Source organism: Corvus hawaiiensis, chromosome 8 (genome assembly GCF_020740725.1).
Source record: "Corvus hawaiiensis isolate bCorHaw1 chromosome 8, bCorHaw1.pri.cur, whole genome shotgun sequence".
NCBI classification, from domain to species: domain Eukaryota; kingdom Metazoa; phylum Chordata; class Aves; order Passeriformes; family Corvidae; genus Corvus; species Corvus hawaiiensis.
In genome coordinates, this window is record NC_063220.1 from 35,328,173 (window position 1) to 35,352,520 (window position 24,348).

General features: G+C 40.6%; 1 protein-coding gene and 1 long non-coding RNA gene across 2 annotated transcripts in view; both read left to right on the top strand.

The window, feature by feature from the left end:
- The window catches only part of IPMK (inositol polyphosphate multikinase), a 41,649-nt gene extending 24,566 nt beyond the window's left edge, over positions 1-17,083 (top strand). The window contains exons 4-6 of the mRNA XM_048311266.1: positions 2,170-2,342; positions 10,416-10,497; positions 11,462-17,083. Of these exons, the coding sequence (XP_048167223.1) occupies positions 2,170-2,342; positions 10,416-10,497; positions 11,462-12,096 (890 nt within the window). The 3' untranslated portion in view covers positions 12,097-17,083. The remainder of the gene's footprint in view (positions 1-2,169; positions 2,343-10,415; positions 10,498-11,461) is intronic.
- A 3,251-nt stretch (positions 17,084-20,334) lies between these two features.
- Positions 20,335-24,055, top strand: LOC125329762. The gene is made up of 2 exons (XR_007205264.1): positions 20,335-22,983; positions 23,121-24,055. It is a non-coding gene; the product is annotated as an uncharacterized LOC125329762 (long non-coding RNA).
- The last annotated feature ends 293 nt before the right edge of the window (positions 24,056-24,348 follow it).

Consider the following 24,348-nt stretch of genomic DNA (forward strand, 5'->3'; position numbering starts at 1 on the left):
TGGATGTTTTATAATACTTTCTATATGGTTTTGTTTTAGTGTTGATGAAAACATTGCATCTAAACTATTTGTATAATTTTGTATTTCTAACAGTTTGATTCTGGAGTGCTCGTAACATGCTCCAAAGCATTTTGGAGTTGGTGGTGAAGGACTGCAGCCCTTTTCTGAGATTTTTTGTATTTCCTGTCGTTCCTCACCTCCCATGTAAACCCGTGGCTCTTTGCTTTTGACAGCTATGTACTGAAAACCTTGAACTTTAGTTATTTTCTGCATTGTTTTAGAGTGATGACACAAATCTGTTGATTGCAGTGATTTCTGTAATATGCAAAAAGAGTCAGAAGGATGACACTTAGATTTTTACAATTTTTGTTTTAATAAGAGATAGCTAACAGAATTTATGGACTCCTCAGGTGCTGGTAGTGGTTTTCCAAAGTCCTGCAGAAGCTGTGCTAACATCTGACTGAATGAGACCTCTGTATCACACCTTTGAACAGTAAAAACAGCGCCTGCAGTTCAGGTGATACAGAATACACTGATTGGTAAGGGAGAGTATTTGTCCTGCTTCTCCTTTGGGGATATTCAGTGAGCAAATATCTAGTATGTTTGCTGCCTAGGGCTTCTCAAAGTTAACTACGAATTATTTCAGCTTGGATGTATTCCTGCAGTTGTAGTGAATGGGTGAGCTAGCCTGCAACAAAATTCTTTTTGCTGTAGCTAGATTGATCCTGTAGCCCAAAGGACATTGAAAGCTGATTGAGTTAGTAGAATGGTCGTTTTGGTTTTTTTTTTAATTAGTGTATTGGTTTGACATGGTTTCCTGAAAATGACTACATTAACAAGATGATTAGTTCCATTCATACAGAAAGCAGGCATCTAAGGATTAAATCAAACCTGTTTAAATTGATATATACATACTTTGTGAGAAATTAGGACATTTGATCATGATGGTGTAAAAACTGAGGCTCTCAGTACGACTTAAAATAGTAAAACTCCCTTTTATTTCTTTTCCTTAAGAAAGCGTTTCTGCTTATTTAGTATAAATGAAATGTTGCTTGTTCACTTTATCTTGACTTGGACTGGCTGTCTGTACAGCTTTCAAACAAGGCACTTGTGCCTCTTTTTAAACTTGAACTAATTTTGCATTCTCTCACAATCCCATTTTAGATTACGGTGCAGGAATGGGGTATAATACAATGTTCTTTTGTATTCGGACTGCATTAAAGTCAAAGAAATACATTTATGGAATAGGCTGTACTGGAAAGAAAACCAGACTTGAATTTGTGCTTGGTGACAGGTGGATTTGCAAAGCACATGTGAAGAATGAGACCAGTGTTGAGGCTGTGTGTTGTCTTGGTTATGCTGTGTCCTGGCAAGGGCTGGAGGTGGGTGCAGATGTCTCCCAAGCAGAGTTGTCTGAGAGCCGGGCGGGTACTGAAGTTCATTTCCTTGTTGTGTTCTGATAGTCAGTGTGGGGCTCATGCTGATAATGATCATGCTGCCCTGGAGAAAAGCATAAACTATTTTCATCAGGTTTTAGATACTCCTTTAAATCTTCAGGCACTCCAAGTACTTTTGGGGTTTCTTGGTCCAGCCACTCTCCCAAAGGGACTGTTGGAAATGGATGAAATGCATCCTAGGATTTGAAGAACATTTTCTCCAAAGGTGTGCCATGAGAAACAAGTGCAGATTGGAGTGGGACAAAAAGAAGCAAAATGAGCTGCACTTCAGCCCCTGAAGGCTAGGACTGAAATGTTCACTTCATTTTTAAAATGACACAAGAGACCATCTGAGTTGCAAAACCAGCCACACAGACCATCTGAAATGCAAAACCTGCATTTGTATGTGCTTAGTAATGCTGTTAGTGATATGTTAATGACTTAATAAAAGCTACTCATAGATTTCATCTGGGCAATAATTTGAATGCTAGGTTAACACATGTTAATTGTATACAATTTTCTAAACAAGAAAGCATTTAGATTTTCATAGCAATGGAATTTTTGGGTGTCAGTGACCATGATTTAGTCTGCATTCAGGGACAAATTTGACTCTTAAAGAATTCATGTGATGTTAAGCCTTGGACTATTCACATTCTTCCACAGATGCTCAGCAGAAGCTATGTAATTATTTTGCTTTGAGCCACTGTTAACAAAAGTTTTTGTTTTTTGACAGATACATATCTAAAACTGGAAGATGTGACCCGTAAGTTTAATAAGCCCTGCATAATGGATGTAAAAATAGGTCAGAAAAGTTATGATCCGTATGCTTCAGCGGAGAAGATACAGCAGCAGGTCAGCAAGTACCCACTGATGGAAGAGATAGGCTTTTTGGTTCTTGGAATGAGGGTAAGAACTTGTTTTGTCTTCACTTTCAGTTTATGCTCAGGCCTCTTGTCCCACACCAGGCAACTGGTTTTCCTAGCAAACAACAATCCTCTTGAGTTTTACATAAATACAGTGTTACCTGAATGTCTCGATAGTGCTGGTATCAGCTGTCATGTGAAATCTGTTCCAAAACACTGCTCTGGTTCACAACAAATGTTTAACTTGGCTGTGTCCCTTAGGGCAAGCTATTTGCAACCTGGGCACTGTATATGTATACAAGAGAGGGGCTGGGTATTTAAAACGGAATATAGTTGCAATTAATTCTTCACCACCACAACAGTTATTTAAAATTATAAAGAGGATTTTTGTATGGTTTTTTTTTTCCTTCAGGCTTATATCAGAGATTTACATACTGAACCACTCTTTCTAATAACTTAGTAATGAGCTATATCCTCCACATTTTTCACCTTGATACTCTATTTTTAAATAAAAATATATTTTACATAATTTTTCTATTTAGGGAAGAGTAAGTAAGCTCTCAGAGGTGATGCATATGGGGCTGAACAGCTGCTTATGTTCTGCATTTTAAAAAAGCTTTCCATCAGAAGGAAACTTCTTTTGATGCTTACATGCTCAAGGAACAGCTGTCAGAGGAAGGTTAGTTGGGCATGGATGGGGCACTGCAGATGTCCTTATTAACTCTTCTTATTCTTAGAAATGCTAAGAGTCAATATGTGTGTGTGGGCTACTTTAAAACTTCAATGTACAGAACATTTGTGGCTCAGTAAGAGAAATGTGTTGATGTCACTGAGTTTCTGATGCAATTCAAAAGTACTTTTTTCTGCAATGATAGGTACAGGAATAGTTTTCTTTTTGATGTGAGATTTTTGTTTTTCTTCTCACACACAAAGCCAGGGCTCCTCAAACTCTGTATCAACATGCATAAATGGCTAGACACTTTGATAAGCTTCCCCTTTGCTGTTCAATAGCAACAGCAGCCAGATTGCACCATTGTTCTAGAGAATTCTAATATCTCTGTAATGTTTTGTGCAGAACTGCCCAGGCTCCCAGCCCTTAACTCTGCTTTGAGATAAGCTGCTATATAAATTATAGTGGTCATGAGTAGTAATTACGCAAGTCTATGAGCAAGAATGTGGGAGTTAAGTCAAAAAACCAGCCAGTTTGGGTGGAAAAGGAAGGTTAGAGATTATAGCTTTGGATTTGGTTGATGTCATTACATAACCCTTCTTACCTTGTTTGTAAAACAATGTACTTCACGTCCTTTGTTTCATGACAATGCAAAAGGAATGATTGATTGTTTCCGTGGTATGTTTGTGACTATTGTTTCTAACACTGTCACTTATTTGTGTCTTTGTCCTGTTGCAGAATTTTTTTTAATCCCGTAATTCAGACTGGATGTATAATGATGATTATCCCAAGTAGTGCGGTTCTCCATCCAGTGTTTAACTAGATGAGGTTTGGGTTTTTGCCTTTGGCACCCAATTGCATGTTGGAAGTTGTTTTCCGAAGAGAATTGAAAAGGTTCCTCCTGCCCTCACACAGCACTTTGCAAAATCTGAATTCACAAGCCATGTTCTCTGCCTCATGATAATGGTGTGTTCTTGGCTTGTCTGCTCGCTTTATTTTTGCAACATCTGGGCCATACTATAAAACACTGCTACATGGATATGTACTGCCCAGAACCGCTCATGTGCTGGATGATGGTTGTTCCTGTTTGCTGGACAAAACATGATGTAACGAGAAAGTACAGGAGTTTGGTTTTAATCTCTCCATTCAGTGTTATTTTACCAGGGAGGTGGGCTTGTGTGGTAAATTTTTACAAGAGCAAGAAGGAAAGGGTCGGGAAAAACAGAGAATGTAGCTATGCTTCTTTTAAAGTACCCGTTGTATAAGTTGTCATGAAGGGATACAAGCAAAAAAGTGTTGCAAGTAAGGGTTTTGCCCCAAAATCTATTTACTGTCTATTATTTTTAGTGTATTTTTACCCAAAGGGCTATTGAAACAGCTTTTTCTTATGTGTTGGTAAACCAGCAGTCATCTGTTCATATATAAAATATGTATGGTGTGTCCTTAAAAATAGGAGTCTCCTGTCTGGCCCAGCATAAATTTATGTACACAATTCTGGCATTTGACCTGTATTTAGCTTAACAAACTGAATAGACAGAATAAATGTATAGAAATACATTTGGAAAACACAATTATTTTAATAACATTGTTTAAAACCACAATTCTGTATTTAGTGGAGAAGTTCCTTTCTTTAACAGATGCCCCTGGATCCCTGGAAGTGTCCAAGGCCAGGTTGGATGGGACATGGATCAACCTAGTTTATTGAAATATGTCCCTGCTAATGGCAGGGGATTGGAACTGGGATGTCTTTAAGGTCCCTTTGAAACCAGACCATTCTGGGGTTCCATCAGGCTGGACATGGTTTATTATGAAAGTAGTTAGAGTTTATGTAGAAGTTGGAAGTCTCAGGTACTGTTGCAATAGCAAAAATACAAATTGTTATATGGTTTCAGTAGTACACATACAAGCAGATAAGAAATCTCTTCGCAGCACAGGAAATGTTAAACACAGAGCATTCTGCATACTGTTGAGTACAAGCAGAATGTGTGGGCTGTGCTCTCATTTCAGATTCACAGTCCTTTTGGAATCCACAGTTCCCAGATTCTGCAGGTTTTCTTTTTTTTTCCAAGACATCAATTGCAATCTCACTTATTCCAAAATACTGCTTAAATGCTATTTTAAAGCACAAACTGGTGATTATGTAATTTTACCAGAATAATCCATCATTGACTTGTATTGTTTGTGCCTGTGAACATGCAGGCAGTAATGTATAATAATCAAACCTGCTTTTACAAGTGAATTTTCAAATCTACAGCACATGATTCTGCAGGATATTTTCAAATTGACTGTAGCTGACTATTTTATGAGGTTTTTATGAACTCTTTCTAGTATTGTGGTAATTTTCACAAGATCTGATCTGCTAATAACAAGATTTTGGAAGGAAGTCATAGAAGTATTAAATCCTGCATCTAGTGTTCAGATTCTTCTACAGTAAAAAATTACCAGAACTGGGGTTTTTACATTTATAAGTCTAATTCAAGCTTTGCTGTTTAAGAAAACAGGAAAACAAAACCTAAAAGAAAACAAAAAAATCCAGGAAACTATAAGTAAATAAATAAATAAAACCCAAACCCAAAGGAACCAACTGAAAACCCTGGAAAAAAAAAATCTTCCAAGGTGGAGCAGGTGGTTTTTTACTACATAAAAAAAATTTATTCTAATGAGATGCTTCATGGAAGTTCTGCGAGTCCAAAAACTGAATATTGACTGTCAGAGCATTTGGGGGTGCACTTAGTCATATGAAGCACTCAGTCAAAGTAGTCCAGAGGAACAAAGAAGCAAAATGGGCAGAGTAATATCTAAGTATAGTCTTGGAAATGAGGTAGCAGGGATGCATCCTTCCTGTGCTGAATTTTCAAGGCAGCAGCAAGCAGGGATGTGTGTATTTTCACCACCTGTGGTCTAGCAACAATAAAATAAAAAAAAGTTAAAAATAAAAAATAAAATTAAAAAAAGTTAAAAAAAAAAGGTAAAAATTAAGGAATGAGATGTTTAGATAAATTGAGTTGGATAACTGGGCATGCTCTTGGCAGCAGTGGTAATATGAGAGCATTACTATAAAGCAGAGATATCAAATAAGAGAATGCTTTTTAACAAAAATTCTCCCTTTGTTATTTTTTTCTTCAAATCCTTGCTTTACATCCTTTTTGAAAAAGAAAAAATAAGGCTTGTTGAATCTCTAAGTCTTGTACTGTGTCAGGATGCAGGGCCTCCAGAGAAACCTGAGTTACTTGGGCATGAAGGAAACATGTATTTATATTGGGACAGTCATGGGGTACAGGCAGAAGGTGCCCAGGCGTGGGTGGGGGTCTTGGCCTGGCACCATGAGGGTCCTTGCAGAGCTGGGGAATGGATGCTGGTGTTGGATGTGCCCAGGTAAGTTGGGGTGCCACCTGCTTACCCTGCTTTCAGCTTGGCTCCAGCTTCGGTAGCAGCTGAATACTGACCTTCAGATTCTGTCAGGAGTGCAGAGGTGCCTTGTTGTAAACAGAAACTTCTGTGTAATGTCTAAACACTCACTCAACCCTACCTGTATGCAACTGGTAGGCGTATTTATGGAAAAAATCTGACAGGTGGGAAGCTCAGCCCTTGGCCCTATGAAGTCTGGATGCTTCAGCATCAGAGCATGTATCTCTAATCTCCATGTCCTTGCTTAGGACAGCAGGTCCCAAACTGCCCTTGCATGGGGCATGCAAGGGAGCAGGGATGGGCACTGGGAGCTGTGCAGGAAGCTGCTTCCCAGGCACCATGGGAATGTCAGTGCCACACAGGTCTGTACTGTGCATGTTGCGGAGTCGATCCTTGCTCTCCAGGTGCTTTGTAGTGTTCTACAGGCCTGCTCAAAATAGGTTGGGGTTGTTTTTCCCTGTTTCAGTGATGTGGATTAGTAGATATTTTTTGCAGATGTGAAAGAGCTCTACAAGTTACTGAATAGGGTTTTTTATTTGTGCCAGCAGTATCACCCCCAAATAGTTCTTAACATGTATTTAAATTGTACTTTCTGGAAGTCAGGGAGTTGCCACAATAAGTATTTGAACAGTGTGTACATTTTTCTGCCTAACCATGGATGTTGGTACTGAATTACCATAATTAACATTACGTAACATTTGATACCTGATTGCTTCAGTTTAATGTCCTAAAGCTGAAGATGCAAGGTTTCCAAACCATGTATCTCTGCTGTGACCTTACAAGGGTTGTGCTTTTTTAAAGACTATGCTGGACCAACTTCTTACTTTAACTCAATGTTCTCTCAGTCCAGGAACAACAGATGAGGGAACTGTAACTGAAAAAAGGGTACAATAAAGAAGGAACTGTAATTGAAAAAATGTACAAAAAGCTGTTTTGGTATGCAAACAGCAATGAGTGAACACCTCACAGGGAGACAAAAGCCAAGTGCAAGTTTAGAACATCCAAAGATAATTTCCCTCAACAGTTAATGGTCTGGATTTTTTTGATATGCTGCCCATAGAGTGTCACTACTACTGCTAATAGTAAACTGCACCGGTTAGCTTGCTGGATTCCAGGGCCATTTGTGCAAGAAGCTGATTGAGTGGGAGCTGCTTGTAGGCACAAGGAGAAGCTTTTGCATTGTCAGCCAGAACAGCTCTGATCTTGTGTAGTAAGAATATATAAAAATTACTGATGAAGCAGGAAGTTTCTTGAATGCAGTGTTTTGCAGCTCATAGAAAGAGTTTTCTTTATCTTGCACTCTGCAGGAAACCTTCCAGTGGATACAGAGCAAACACATAACGAACTGTGACAGGTGGATAAGAAATGAGATTTTTCTGTTTAATAATCTATTGGCTGCTGTTAAGGTTACAGATCAGACTTGGCTTGTCATTGTTCTGACAGAAATGGGCTAGTACAGACAGCTGCAGCAACAGGGATACAGAAAAAGCTTGGTCCAAAGGCAAAATGTCATTTTGGGAAGGGTTAATAGCAGATTATTGGTAGTGACCATGTGAACAAAAGCACGATGGAGCAAGAGGTCTGTCAAATAGGAAGTTGATTTTAGCCTCCTGCTCCTCCAGCACAGCCACCTGTGTTTGGGTGGGTGAGGGTGGAGAGATTGTTTCCGTTTGAGCTTGGCTTTCAGCTCCCTTGCTTTCAGAATGGGGTGTACTGTATCTATATTTGAGTGAGGTTTTCCAGGAATGTTCAACTAGTCTCTTCTGCAGTTGCTTAGAGTCTCGAGGTAGTGGGAAGAGATGGCTTTTGTGATTACCCAGATCTGTTGTCCTTTAATGCCACTGGCTGGAGCCAAGCCTCTTGGTGACCAACAGCATTCTGAGTGCACAAGGCAGTTAAACACATACATTACACTCACGCTGTGGATCTGAGACTTGGTGCTTTGTCACTGACTGTTTTGTACAGTTAAAAGTGTGCTGTTAATGCAGCATGCACATCTGCCTCGGTGTTTGTAAGCTATCATTTGGGGAATGGTTTCGTTCAAATTATGAGAAGAGGTGAGGTGGGTGGCTTCATGGGAAACCCAGTTCAGAAGCACAGGGCTGAATGTGCTGCTCCAGCATTTTTTTGGAAAACAAAATGAGCTTGCAGATCTTAATCAGCATGTTTGAGCTAGTGCCCATGTCACAAAAACTGTAGCTCCTGTGGGAAGAGATAAGGTTCTGGTAAACAAGATGATTCGGTCAGGAACTGCTGCAGTGCTGATGTCTGCAGAAAGCTGCCCCTGGGCCAACTACATGAGAACGATTAATATCATTAAAATGAAGGCACAGCTAGTGAAAACTTAGATGCAGTCATCAGACTCTTGATTCTCTTTCTAAGTATTATTCTTCATTTAACTGCCTTTGACTTGTAGCTCTTTAAAAAGTTTTGAAACTTCTGGTATGTTTTTGAAGGTTACTTTGGTACCTGAAGTGTTTGCGTAAGTAATCTTTGGGTTTCTGTGTTGTATGCTTTCATGTGCTTTGGAAAAAAAATTGGCAAAAATTAAGTGGAGAAAAATTATTGTTCTTGTGAAACCAAAATCACAGTTGTCAGATGCAGTTTTAGAATAATTAATCTCTCCTGTGGCCTTCTGCATTTCACAGACATGGAGGCCTCAGTTTCTTCAAGTATCGTAACAGTGTTAAGTATCTCTGCTACTGAGTGAGTTTAAACATTTAGACTTACAGCTTTTTTTTTTTTTTAGAGTAATGAGAACCATTTACTGCCCCTTCCGTTCATGGTTGGTGACTTAAAATCAATTTCTACACACTATGATTTAAGTTCCTTGAGGACTGAATTTAATATCTTTTTGTCAAAATAAAAGCTATTTGAGACTGTCCTTCCCATCTGCTTTGCAGACAGGAGGTGGGGAATCTGTGTAATCATACTGGATTTATTGTATTTTGGATGGGGGAGAGACATTTCAGGGTGATGGGCTGTAATGAAAACAGGGAATTCTATTTTCTTTATTTTTTGCTCCTGTACCATTCCTTTTTATGTGCTGCTGTTTCACTGTCGTGGCCTTTATTTGTTGGCTTCAGCAAGAATAAGGCCCCAGAGGGGGATGAGGAGCACACACCTCAGCAGTACACCCTGATTCTCAATGGGATCCTCTCTCTTTACAGCGGTGAAGGGAGGGCAGGGCTGTGGCTGGGGTGGGTGCCACAGTCATGGGTGGTCTGAACAAGCACCAAGTTCCTGCCAGAGACAACCGCCTGCTTGGTAACACCATTATTTCTGCAAATAAAAATTGTCTACAGTCTCATAAACAAATTATACTTGGGCCTTGCTGCCTCACACATTTCTGCTATGGAAATAATTTTAGTGTGAGAGAAAATATGTCTGTATGTAAAGCAGTTTTGAATTAAGTTCTTAAGCTTGTTCAAGTCCTGATATGGACAAAACTGTACCCATGTGAGTTGCCTCCCTTTCAGATGAGAGCTGATGCACTACTCTTGATGCTGGAACCAGCTTTTGCTTACCTGCTACCATTTATTTAGTGCAGCCTCATTTGTGCTGACAGTTGCAGATGGGTCTTACAGAGCTGGGCTCTTGGTGGTCACATACAATAATTCTTACTGTTTTGCCCTTCCGCTAAATAGTTTTATAGTTTTAAGAACTCAAAATAATTGCATTGAAATTTTTGTTTTGTTGTCTTACTGATTTAACATCCGCAGTAACACAGGTAGGAGCGTGATAGTTTTAGGTCTCAGCTGTGGTTTGCAAGGCCATATAGAAGAGTTCCCTGTAATGGGTACATTGCTTTTTGCCACCACCAGGATGTCTCTAGCACAGGAAAGCTGTAGCTTGGAGCTCAAGGGCTGAAGGGAGAGTTTTGGAGAGCACTACAGCAGTGCTGGGCACTGCAAGAAACTTGAAAACTGCGAGGGCTAAATGGTACCCAGGGTTTCGTGGCCTGTCTGTGAGGTGTCTCTTGCTCTGCAGAAATACTGGTTCAAAATACGTAGGGAGCCCCCTCCTTGCCTCTTTCAGGTGTACCACGTGTCTTCGGACAGCTACGAGACGCAAAACCAGCACTACGGAAGGAGCTTGACCAAGGAAACAGTAAAGGACGGTAAGGAAATTGGGGTGTCAGAACTTGGTGCTCTTGGATTTTTTCATTTAAATACTTATTTATAGAACTGTATAGAAAAAGTAGTCTGGGTGTTCCCATTTTAAAAGTCCTTTTTTGTCCTCACTGTCAGATGGGTCTTTGGCTGTTCCCTGTAGTATTTGAGCTATCTGTCAATCTGAAATTAAATGTGCAGTTGGCTGTAACAGCAGTGCAGACTATAGGAATGTCCTCCTCATGTCTCTTTTACTACTAATAAGGGGGAGAGAATTCTAGAATTCAACTTCTTTGCAGCTTTGAAACTATAATGAAATAGAAATCTTTTAAAAGTATTACACATTTTTATTATAAATACATTTTTTTTGTCTCTAGTTGTCTTCTGTGAATATCTAAGTGTCTTTTCTATTAGCTACTATAAATGCATCTTTTGATTCAAAGGACTTTCTCAGTTGAAGTCAATCCACATGTTGCTCTACATTAACAAGAAATAAAAATGCTGCCATCATGGAGCTGTTTGGTGATAATTATTGCAAACTAGTTATTAGTTGACATCTGTCATCTGTCCCCCAGCAAGGGACAGAAGGTACACACACGAACACCCTCATGATAACAAGCTACTTGAGCCCGTTTATGCATGGAGAATTTAATGGATCCCTGCCCAAAACTGTCCAGACACTGACGGAACTGACCTGGGAGCAGGAGCCATGTTCATTTACTGTGTGCTTGATACATTTACTTTTACTTACAACCCATGCCCAAGCTGTAGTATTACACAGCAGGTGATGTGACTGAAGATCTCAGAGTTCTTTGGTTCACTTTGGGTTTAGTTAATAATTGCCTGAACAGAAACTACCTGAATGCTGTCTATTCCTTCAAATAAGAACTGTTCTCATCCCAAAAGAAATGAAAATACTTTGTTTTCCTTTCAGAAGTGAAAATAATCCCAAAATGTGTGTATTTCTTGCAGGCATCTCAAAGTTTTTCCACAGTGGGTACTGCTTGAGAAAAGATGTGGTAGCTGCCAGCATTCAGAAGGTTGAAAAGATTTTGGAGTGGTTTGAGGGCCAGACGCAACTCAACTTCTACGCAAGCTCATTGCTGTTTGTCTATGAAGGTTCGTGTCAAGCGACAACTGTGCGGTTGAGTGATGTCACCTTGGCAGAGAAGAGAAGAGTGCCCAAAGGCCTGTTATCAGGTGGAGATGTGTTGGAGTATAATAATAATATTCATGTAATAAATTCTACAGAGAATGGAAAAATTGAAGCCTCTGTAAATAAAGGCTTGTCTAAATTTTATGCACTTCACAAAAAGGCGTGCTCGAAGAGGCACCACAGTCAGCTCTCACTAAAAGTTGAAAACTCAGAGCAAGACAATGTATGGAAAAGCAGCACGTGCATTACGCAGGAGCACCTGAATGGAAATGTTCTACCCCAACTGGAAAAAGTTTTCTATCACATGCCAGCAGAGACCAAGGAAAGTGCAAATGTTGAAGTCCGAATGATTGATTTTGCTCATGTGTTTCCTAGCAACACAAAGGATGAGGGCTATATTTATGGTCTGAAGAATCTAATCACAGTACTTCAAAATATTTTGGATAACTAAATTCTTTGCTATGTTTTTTATTGGGGGCCAATGATAAAGAGCAACAACATGAAGAATTTCTGCACTTGTAATGCTGTATAACTGGGTTTGTATTGTTCTATATTTTATTTGTACTTTTGGTAGAAGGGTTTAACTTTTTATAATTTCACTCAGGAAAAATATTGATAGTTAATTAGGAAGTGTGAAAGGATGAAGATACTTGAGATAAGGCAGGATAGGTAAATTAATAGAATGAAGTGTATGTGGTTGGCTTAAGTCCAAGGACTACCAGGAGCAAGGGTTATGTTAGTTCCTCTAATGACTTTAGCATAGATGACATTTTTGCCCACTTAGCCTTGACACTGAGCCACATCTCCATTAACAGGTGTTTAGAAAATAGACTGAAAGTTGTAAGGTACAGGACTGATGTCCTCAGTACTGCCCTTGTGTTTACTGTATTTGAATAACTGGAGTAACCCTGCTTGGAGAGAAATCCGTGCTGAGTCAGCAGTCTCACCTGAAGCCAGTGCATTCCAAAGTGCTTTTCCATGTCATGGGACAATATTATTGTTCTTTCAACCCTTCCCCCTTCGTGGATGTCTGTAGCCGATGTTCACCACAGATGAGCTACCATGTGATTTGTGTTGAGGTGCTAAGAAAATGCTGGAGTACAATACCATAACAGGCTTAAACTGCACAATTTCTAGAGAAACTGTTTGTTCCTAAGAACGAGTGAAAGAATGTAAATGCAAGATGTTCCAGGAACTAATTTTGTTTAGGAGATCATGTCAATCTGTTAATGGAGTGTCTGATGCTGTGATTAAGGGAAATGTCTCACTCCATTGTTCTCATGGCCCTTCTCCAACAACAGTGCTTTAAAAAGGAAACTAGTAGCATGGGGGAATAAGTGTTTTGGGTGAGTGTACAGAGTTCTGCTGGCTGTAGGCCACTTGCATTTTTGCAATGAGTGTTTGATGCTTCCACTGCTGAGGAGCACTGACTGGAACCACAAGCAATACAGGGGGAGGAGCTTCCTGTGAGATCGTTGAGCCTTGGAGCCACCAGCTGTGCCACCGCTTGTGCCAGTGGATCTGTGGCTCTCCCACCCTGGGCTGCAGCCCCTGCAGGTTTCTTTAATGACACACAGGCAAGGTGTGTAATCTGAAAGCTGCCCCATTTCCTTCCTTTTCACAAGAAAAGTTCAACTTTTGTATAGAATACTTGAGATTAGGATGATGTATCCAAAGTATTTTTGGCATGTCTCTTCTGTATGCTGTGTACGTGGCTGTGCTGCCATGCATATTACAGTGAGCTGTATGAAAAGTGGGAACGGAGGAGTCTTGCCATCCCTAGAGCAAGATTTTAATGCTTAAAGCATTTCCAGGATGAAAATGTTTTAGAATGGATTTGGTGATTGGAAACATTCATTGTTTTCAAGTGGACTTAGTGGCCCTGTGGCCTTGCTGCTCTCTCTGTACGGTGTTCTGCACTATGCACTCAGCTGTGTACACATCTTGACAAATTCTTCATCGGACATCTGTTTTCTACATGACAAAGAGATTCATACTTTTTCACGCAAATATGCTGTTTTAAATAAAGTTGATTTTTAGCTCTATTTGAGAACTTGGGTTAATTAGGAGAAACAGGGTATTACTATGTGTGGATTTACATGGTTTAGAGTTTAGAGCTCATATTGGCCAATACATTCAAGACTGAAACCAACCTTTAAGTAACATGATGTTTTAGAAGTATAGGAAAAGCAGCTTTCAGGAAGGGCGATACCAGTGTGCTGAAAATTTTATGTGAATTACAGTGAAGGCTGAGGGGGAAAGTACCAGGAAGAGAGGGACTTTTTTTTCCTACCTGGTATTTCTCTTGCACCTTATAGTTAATATATTCCCAATTCTCTGTGAATTAATTTAAGCCATATTCTAGAAAGAGTTTGTGGTTTTGCTTGCTTTGTCGCTGGTTTCCCTGTTACGATTTTATTGTTCTATCCTGTAAATAGTCAACACTAGAGTAGTCCAGACTGGTAGTGGCCTTGTATGATAAAGTTACAAGGTTTATAGAAAATACAGGCAAAAACATTTATACTTCATCGTTTTTGTCTTCTGTAATTCATCTCTTCTGGATTTTAATCCATTTTGTACCAGAGACATCAGGCATTTGCATCAAGTCAGTTATTGGAAAATGATTAATATGCACTTAGTACCATGCATTCTCCCGTCTCTGCTTTAAGATACATGTCCTCGGTGTTTGAATGCTCTTTAAATATTGATTGTTTTGTTGGCTATGGCAGTGTTTGTAATGCACCTGGAATATTGTCAACATGTCCAAATATTTTGAATAAAAAAATAATTTTATCATGGTTTTTGTACCAGTAGTTATTATGAATGTATTTCTGTTAATTTAAAATGTAGCTTGAGAAATAAGAGTATTCTTCATTGGAAGTTGTGTAAATAAAGCTTGCCGTGGAGGTGTTTGGGCATAGTACCAGCTGTGAGTTTGAGCCTGGGGAGGCCTTATATTCACATTGTTCTTGCTCGTTTTAGGCTCGGTGTGTCAAGTGTCTTGTATCTGAGAAAATTATTTTCAGTTATAGTTGGAGATGTATTCACAGAAATCATTAAAGAGAATATGTAATTAATCAGAAGATGAAGAGGGATACAGTGGGTCACTGAGCTGATGTGCTCTTAATGATTGGTTTCCCTCCCTCTCAGCAATGCCCCTTTTATTCTCTGGGCAAAGTGTACAGGACAGGCAGCCATTACATGGAAATCTTTACAGGAATGGTTACAAGGCTTGTAGGTGTTTATGTGCCAGAAACAGTAGGTCCCTCCCCCAGACTAGTGTGGTGTAGCTGGGTGCTAGGGCTGCTGAGGAAACTGATGATTTTAAGCAATAAGAGTTGGGTTTAGCAGAGCTGACTCTCAAAAAAGGAAGAACTCATGCAGCATTGTCACTCATGGACTCTGAGAATATAGGCTTCTGAAGCTTTTCTGCCTAGGTGATGATGTGAGAACTGTGCATATGCTTACCTAAGGAGAACTAGAGTTGTATAAATTTTATAAAAAGCATTTACAAATGTATTTTTGAATATCGGTGAAATTTGTTGCATAAATTACATTGGAAGTTACTATACCACTATGAAATACTTAAAATAATTTAATCAATTTGTTTTATGAACTGGAGACTTTACTTGTAGTTGTGATTCTGATGAAACTTGTGCTGGTTTTTTTCTACTGTAATGCATAAACCAGAGTGATCTTTTCTGTAATCTCACAGTTTCATGGAGAACCTTTAAAAGTACTCAGTAGATTAGGAAATCACTAATTTCCATTAATTTGATTAACAGGGTGCATATGTTCTTGAAATATTTCAGTGCATGTGATAATGTAAGTAATGTTAACATGCTACAAATCTAGAACCCCTGTAAAACTTCCTCACCTGCAGCGAGCTCTTGATCCAAGTGTGGATTGTTCAGAGTTTAAAATGGGCCTTCTCAGGTGTAACAGCAGCAGTGGTGAAGGGACAGTATCATCTGTCAGGTGTGCAGGAGTGTTTACATCATGAACCTAAAATCATTGGAATGACTTGCTCACTTCATGATGTGAAGCACAGTCAAATGTAGGAAGACACTGGAAGGGTGGAGACTCACATCCACACCTGCTGTTTAAGGATTAATTGTTCATCCTCCTAATTTCTTTAGGGTTTTTTTCCCCTACATGCGGTTTCTTCCTGAGTGCCGCTTTTGGCCCTTGCCACAGGTGGCATCATGATGGAAATTTGTATTTCCTAAAAAGTTTATGTCCCATAACTCCTCTTTAAGTGCTGCTATTGAAAAACACCGCAAAATGCCTCAAATACTGTGGGAATGCATTCTCCCCTGAAAGAGCAGGAGTGGATGATGATGGACGACAGCATGCTTCAATGGGAGACTGGATCGTAGGCTTTGTGAGAGTTCTTTACTCGTGAGTTGAAGAGGATGTTCTGGGGGCAAGGTGAGTGACAGCTGAACTGTGTAGAGTTTTCCTTCCCTCCCTGCAGTTCAGGTGGAGGTTTGGGTTTAAGGAGGTATTACATCGGGGAGCAGTGAGAGTTCCTAAGGAGCTCTGAGCAGGACACTGGGTCCATGCTGTAGTGCAGAGAATGGTAAGATCCAAAGGCTGCAGATCGTCAGGTGTCCCATAGAGAGAATGTGCTGTGCTTGTTCATTGGGTTAGAACAAGATGTTATCTGGGAGGTGCATTCATCTCCATAGCCACGGGCCAAATCCTGTCTGTTTTTCATGTTTACAGCTATTTGTAAATGGAAGCTGCAGTAGAAAATTGTCATCCAAAGGGCAAATGTGTTTGAAAGGGGAAAATAAGCAAACTAAGGGTTGTACCGCAGAAAACATGTTTCAATAAATATCTTTTACTCTGGTCTTGTTTAGTGGAGATGGGCCTTGTGGATTTGGAGTTTGCTACATGACATTCAGTGGCAAAATCAGAACAAAGGTACTTTGTTTGAATTGTGTACATTGGTTAAAGTAGTTATTTTATTTCATAGGTCACTTTTTAAAAATAACTTCCAAACATGATGTGTGTTGCACCTGGCTAAATAAGACTACAGTGCACAAAGGCACTTTAATCCTCTGGGAACTACTGGAACATAGATAAAAGCATGTGAAATTGCACCTGATGCTGTGTTGTTAATTGTTTTTGAGACTTAAAGTTCTACATTCATTATGCTTGATGGATGAATGTGTCTAGTCTAGTCTCAGTTTCTTTGATCCAAGTGTCTAAAGCTGCCCCTCAATCTCCTCTGATCTGTGTGTGTTTCTAATTTCATTTGCTATTTTCTGACATTTTTGGACCACAGGGGGTATTGTTAATATTACCTGTGTTTATTTTATAGAACATTGTATTATGCTATCTACCAACTTTTGTAACTTAATTATTAGTGATACTTAGGGTCGTTCTAATAGCTGTGTATTTGGCAAATTATTAAAATTTTCTGCAAGTGACTTGAAAGTATAATTGGTTTCTTTTAAATACAAGAAGATTATTGAGAAAAATTTAGACTATTACCTGCACTGATGAACCTCTTTCTTTCTTTCTGTCTTTCTTTCTTTGTCTTTCTGGCTGTCTTTTCTTCTTTCCGTCTGTCTTTCTGTCTTTCTTTCTGTTTTTCTCCTCTTTTCTGTGCACTCTATAATGGGTTTCCCGTGGGTTTACCAGGTCTCCTTTACCACCCTATTTTTGTCACAGCATCCATTGCCATTATTTGTTGGGAATATGCTGACTTCGGGTGGGGGAAGCCATGCAGACAATCAATGTGATTGGTAAAGCAAGCTTCGTTTATTAGCAATACAGAGGCACTTATATAGTATTGAATACAAGCTTATCAGTTCTTTAATTAGTTTAAACTTAAAAAAGCGCATTCTTACTTCTACATAATTGGGTTAGATAAAAGACTACATTTGGCAAGCTTTATGTTTTGTCTTGAGAGATCAAAGTTTTTTCCTCCCTTCTCATGGTCAGCACATCTTTATCAGAACAGCACTGTACCTCCTAAAAACTCCCTTTTTGTTCCCAGGCCTGTTTCTCACGCAGGCATTTCTCATGGAGGCTTTTTCTCTTGCAGGCCTTTGCTTGCAGGCCTTTGCTTTGTACAGTTCTGTTATTGATTTGTTCCCTTTATCAATAATCCATGTCCCCGATCCTCTAACCATTCTGCAACAGGAATACCTGCTGGATGTACAAGAATCATCTCTATAAAATAAAAAAAAAGAAATACCGCAATCCTTTAAACTCATCCTGGAAAACCCTCGACAGGACCACAAGAGGCTGTATATGATGTTGATTACAAGTCCTTTTGCATCCAACATCAGGTCGCAAATTCTGAAAGCGTGCAGGAACAGCCTTAGTGCATCAATTTTAAGCTGGTTTGGTGGAGGGATTATGTTGGGATTTTTTTTTTTTTAATGTGTTGTATTGCTTGTCTACCAAAGGCTTTCTAAATGTGTTCAGTAGTCTTAAGTACTGTCCCATGGCTCTGTGTAGCCTTCCTTCCTAAGCTCCAGAATTGGAAGAAATGATGGGTGAGGCAAAAAGCACAGTATTGTGAGGATCTAAGGGATTTTTTGTGTTTTGAATTTAAAAAATGAATAGTGGTTATGCACTGAAGAATCTTGTAAAGAAATCCCCATTTCCTTGTTGGTTTAAAGTGAAGAAGGAATCACACTCCTTCATTGCCTGCTCACATCACTTTGTCAGGGGTATTGCCTGGCTGAGAGTCACTGTCTTTGCTGTCTCCTTCCTTTTGCACACGGTGCATGTTTGAACAGCTGCACAGTGAAATATGTCACAGAGCTGATGTGGCTGAGAACTGCCTCAGACTAAGAAAATGCCATGTGGAGAGATGTGGAGAGGAGCTGGGGAGCTGCACAGAGCCCCCACACAGGGACATCCCATCCAGGATGGACACGGAGTTCAGGCTGTTGGGATATGGCTCCATGTGAAGACCAAACCTACTATTCTCTTAGTGCAAAGACCTACTCCTGAGTCTCTGCTAGTATAGCTCTTGGGTTTATGTTCCACTGCCTCTGTGCGCAGTGTGACTGATGCCTGGCAGATGCCAAATACTACAGTCCCACCTATCTGACACATAAATTACTATTTTTCTGCTGTCCTGGCTTCCTCAATTCGGCTTATTTTGAGGGAAATAAGTGCCTTTTCTGGGTGCTGGGGCTGTAGCAGGGGAGTGCGTGTTAAAGAATCTATTCAGTGCAGGTAGGTCGAGGGCAGCTGCAGTGGAGCTGCAGGTTGAACTCTGGGGGAGCCTGGGGCCAGAGGCTGTGACCTGCTGACCCTTTGTATAATGAGGGCCCTGGGGACCTGTGGCCCAGCCAGGGGACTGGACACTTGGAGAGGAGTGGAGGAACCCAAACTTTTGTGCTCAGACTGTGAGGGGATAAAAGCCAAGGGGTTCCTTTGTTCAGGGGTCCCTCCTTGAAGAACCAGCTGGATTTGTTATTTAGTTACTTAGTCATTGCACCAAGATTATTTTAAGAATTTGGATGTCTGAGACTCTGCCATGGAAAACCTGGGTCCGAGTCCGTAAGAAAACCCAGTGTGAGTGTGGGGTGCAGCTGCGAAGGGGCCTCGGTCCAGCTCAGGTGTGCAAGAGTGACTGTCAGAGTCATCCTGGATGCTCAGACAGGGAAGTTTCCAGTGGCATTTCTAGAGAGTCATTTAAAAGGCTCACCTTTAATATCAGACATTTCCCTTATCTCCTGTTGCTGCTCCACTGTTTTTGCTTACACTTTTCATCCTTCTTGCCATCCTCAAATGTAGACTTCCTCTTAATGTAACTGTGTAGTTTGTGGTTTAGGCCAGCACAAGATTTGAGGATAAATATAATCTAGAATAAGAACTGTAAAATACCTGCCACATACACATTTTCCTCTGGCCATCTCTACACTTACTTTGACCTTGAATAGAGCAAATAAATCCACCTGTGTGTTGTGCAGTGTATCTGAAGGGCAGCCAATTGCCTGTTGCCCTGGATCTTGCTGCTGGCAATAAAGGATCAGTGTCAACGCACACTTTTTGGTTGATGAAGCATAAGGAGAAATTGAGTTCAGTTAATTTTTCCACAGCTATATAAACTGCAATGTGGCTCGCAATAAAAACTTGGGTTTTTAGCAGTTTCGGTGGATGTAAATTGGGCCAGTGGATGGGAAACTGTCGAATAGGTACCATGCCCAAGTATTATTTTGCAAAATTACTTATCAAAAGCAAGAAACAAACCAGAAATAGCTACAAAGAAAATGCTGACGACCTGGGCTTGGGCAACATGAACCTTTTGTTTTCAAATACTCTGATACTCAAATACTGGTGTCTCATCTAGGATATGCCCTTGGCCTTCCCCAATATCTGTTCATGTAAGTCTGTAGGTAGGAGGGATTAATTCCCAAAAAACTTAATGTTCGGTATCAATCAAAAACCCTTGGGAATTTGTTATGGCTCTCTATTCAAGCAGAAAACTGTTGCAGTGGGGATACTGCAACATGCATATACCAAACCAGGCGTCCCGTGAAAAGGAAATATATATGGACGGATTCTTGCTAGATGTTTCAGAGATGTTTATTTCTCCAGCCGCATGGCCGGGGCTCTGCCGAGGAACTGTCTCAGTCACCGGACCAAGGGTCCTTCTGCCTGTGCAAAAACACAAACCAACCAATGGGAACGAGGCTGACCAGGGGCAGGGAAACCCCGTGTCTGTCCCCTCAGGGCCCCTCTCCCAGGGCTACACAGCGGGGGAGGAGACCCCAACAGAAAACTGTTATGCTATGATTTAAATCTGTAAAAGCAATGGTCCTCCGTTGAATATAGTCAAATTCCAGCTTGAATACTCAAGCGTGGTTTCAAAATACTGAAGGAAAACAGAGCTGGCTGGCCCCTCATGCAGGATCATACAACCTTGCTATAGGTCTTGCCCTGTTTAAATCTTCACTGTGGTCTCACCTGTGGACGGTGCATGTCTTGGGACACTGCCTGGGTCACACAGGGCACATTTCATCTCCAGCTCAGGCTGGTGGAGCATTTAGCTCTGTCCTTTCCTTCCAATGCCATGAAACGCTGAGCTCAGGCACTCGCTATCCTTATTCCAAGTTTTATTCCAAGTTCTTTACTGTTCCATTTATGGTTGTTGTTTTTTTTCCTTTTAAAACCAATCTGGGGAAAAAAACCCCAAAGCAGCATTTTTCACCTGTGAAGTGCCATGTGATCTCTGGATGGCAGGCAGCTTTGGTTATCAAAGCCCTCTTCCAGCAGCACATAGCTCTCCTTAGTGTGTAACGAAAGTCCAGAATAACCCATTAGACTACAGAAGTTGCCATGGGTTGAAGTAATAATTATTAATACTGTATTGTACAACCTTCTTTATAAGGAAAACCAATGTTTTTCTAAATAGACAACATGGCCTCAGGCTGGCTGTTCGTAATTTCTTTTAAACCTGACTTTTACTAAACTTTAGTATTAAAACCATAGTTTAAAAATTAACTAAGAGACATATCATAATTGCTTTTATCAGTTAGACTGTTCTGTGATCTGTGTTAGGAAGATGGCAGCAGTGAAGTGGAAAATGATCAATCCAGGCATCAAAGCAATAGTTTGCCTGGGTCTATCTAGAGCTGTATTTTTATGAGTTTGTAATTACCATTGGAAAGCTGGGTAGTTCACACAAGCTTTTCTTTCCATTGCAGTGATTAACAAATGAAACCAAACCGGTGGCCCATACATAAACTTTGATTAAATTACAGTTATCCTTAAAGCTAATCAAAGCTCATGTAACTGGATTTTTCAGTCTAATTAAAACCCAACAGCTCACACAGGCTGTGAGACACTTCTGACACAACCGGAAGGTTTTCAAGAAGCTCAGCTCGAGCTAACTCTGAAATCTTGGAGCTGACATACATAATACTAATGCTAATGGCAGTTTCTAATTTTGCCCTTGACCAAGCTTAGCATTTGCTTGCTCATGAAGGAGAGGTACCCTCAGGGAATGTAAAATGCACTCCTTTCAGGGAGACAGCTCTTTGTTCAGTGGTCTTTTCAGATTAATTGTGCAGTGAGAGAAGAAGGCAAGTCTGCAGTGCAGCACTTCCCCTGCACTCGTCCTGTCAGGACTCCTACAGAATTCGGCCCACTGACTGGAACAACACATTGGCATTTAATCAGCTGGAACTCAGCTTCTTCTTACCCTGCCTGGAAGCTTTTTGGGTCCATTTTTAACATTGGTACTCCAACATTTGGAGCAAGGAAGCTCCAAGTCTCTCCCCTGGAATGGTGATGCCTTGCTGGAGGCTGATAACCAAGCAGGCTTTGTCACAGCTCAGCTTTCACATCCACTTGCTTGGGGCATGACCAGAAGCACCAGTGTTTTAACAGTATTAAAACTCTGCCTGGACAAGTAAAATGATGAATTGTTTGATTCACAAGGGCTGGTGTGCCTCTAGGAAAATAGCAAAGACACAGAAGTCCTGTGAACACCGTTTTTTTGAGCTTCGTTATTGAGCCTTTTTTCCACTTTAAAGGCTTCCACCTCACCTGGTACCAGTACAAAAACAGCTGTGCTGTGTTAGAGCAGTCAGCAGGACAACCAGCATGGGAAGCCCGAGAAGTGAACCAGGAGGTATTTATAATGAAAACTTTCTTGCCAGCAGGAAGGGAAGATTCCACTTTTAGTCCTCAATTATGTTACCTTTGCTTAAATTAAAGTATCTACATGGAACCCAAGGCAGAATGGACAGTCAATTAAAGAAAGGGCAGGGAGAGAGAACCAGGCTGAAGAGGAGGAATTCATTTGCAAGGAACCAGGCATTCTCCCTTAAAGAAAAGTGCATTGAAATAAAAGAAGTTTAACAAAAAGAAGAGTTTGTACATAGCAATATAGCACACCAGCATAACCATGTAGTAACAGAAATCACAGATTTCTTCACACCAAAGTAGAGCCTGGGAATTGCAGAAGGGCTCCCTTGACCTCACCTATGTTATCCTTAAATCCCAATGCTAGCTCTTTCCATGGCAACCACTGCATATATCCTGTGTGACTCTTAATAAAGTGGAAAATTGAATTCAATTTTTGCACTAAAGTGGCCTTATAATTTGGTACAGAAAACTCAAGCTGTTGCATTTTGGTTGGTATTACTGAATGGATACTATTTGGGTCCACTTTTCTTGGGACATGAGTGGTAGGTTTCCTCTTCCAATACATTTAGGAAAGACCCTTTGCCCCTGTGATGGAATTCTGTGCCACTTGCAGTTGCACACCACACTCCTGACTACAGAGTACTACCCTGTCTGCAGGCTGATACAGTATTTCTGCCATGCCTCAAGAGGAGCATCCTGTTTGTTTGTGGTAAGTGTCCTGAATTCTGGTCCTATTTCGGCTCAATGCCCCTCAAGCTTGTCTGGTTCCCGCATTTCCAGTCACCCTCTTGAGATTATTTTCTTGCTTCAGGGTTTTTTTCTCTTTCCCTGTCTTTCTTTCAGCAGGAGCTAAATTCACCACTAACAGACGCTGTTGAATTCTACTGTTGGCACATTCTTTCCAAACATGTTAACAGCTATTCAGGCTTCTGCACCCCTAAACATGGGAAATACATAATGCAGCTTTCTTAAACACAGAGAATGATTGGGTGTTTTGGGCAGACAGTATCTTCTGCATTTTTCCTGCCTGCCATTGCAGTGGGGAGGCCCTGGAACCTCCCAGGTTCTCTTGCACTTTCTGGCACTGCTGCAGCCCTGGCCCCATTCTTAGCGAGGGTGTTCATACCTCACTAGCATGGGACAAGAAATCCTGGAATGATTCTTGTCTTGGTTTCGAGGCAAATTTCAGGAGAAAATGCTCTGGAATGAACGTTTCCTCTAAAGAGGAAGGGCTTTAATAACTCCCTTTTTTTCAGCCAATGAGAGAAATTGATACCAGCAGGTGAAAGTGAAACCTAAGTGGTACGTAACAAAAAGTTAACCACAAGTAACATTGTAACAAGATGTGCAGGTAAAGCAAGCAAGATAGCAAAGCCAGTGAGATAACATGAGCCATGAAAAGCAAGATCGCAAGTTTTAATGGAACTTGCAAACTGCAAAATTAGCTAAAAACAAGTTAGACTGAAAAACAAGAAGCACCAGGCATGTGCTGAAGATAGAGGTGAAATTTCAAATGTGAGGAAGACTACAGAAATCTTCATCAAAAGACCACCAGAAGACTGACGACCACCACAGAAGGAACTGATGCATGTGCGGAAGCAACAAACTGATGATACAGCTTTTTGCAAATATGAGTATGCTAATGATATGTTGTAATTGTGACGTGGCGTAGAAAGACTTTTAAAATGTAACTGAAGGCTAGAGAAGATTGAGTGAGTTTTGTGGAGATCCCCCTCACTCCCAGTGCTGAATAAACAAATACCTGCTCTGTAGCTGTCTGACTAAAGAGTTTTATTTTCTTTCCCAGTTTTAGGCATCAAAAGTGGAAAAACCCCCCTAAAAACCCCTGTTTATTAACAGGAAAAAAAGGCGGGGGGGGGGGGGGGGGGGGGGAGGTGCAGGGAGGGAGGGTGCCCGCAAGGCACAGAAAAGGAATGAATAAATGCTAGATATGAACTCCCAGAAACTTACCCTCCACCCACACCACACACCTACACACCCACCCACAGCAGAACAAAAAACCTCAAAAATACATGGGCTGACTGCGCGGCCCAGAAAACGAAATGGTGACCGG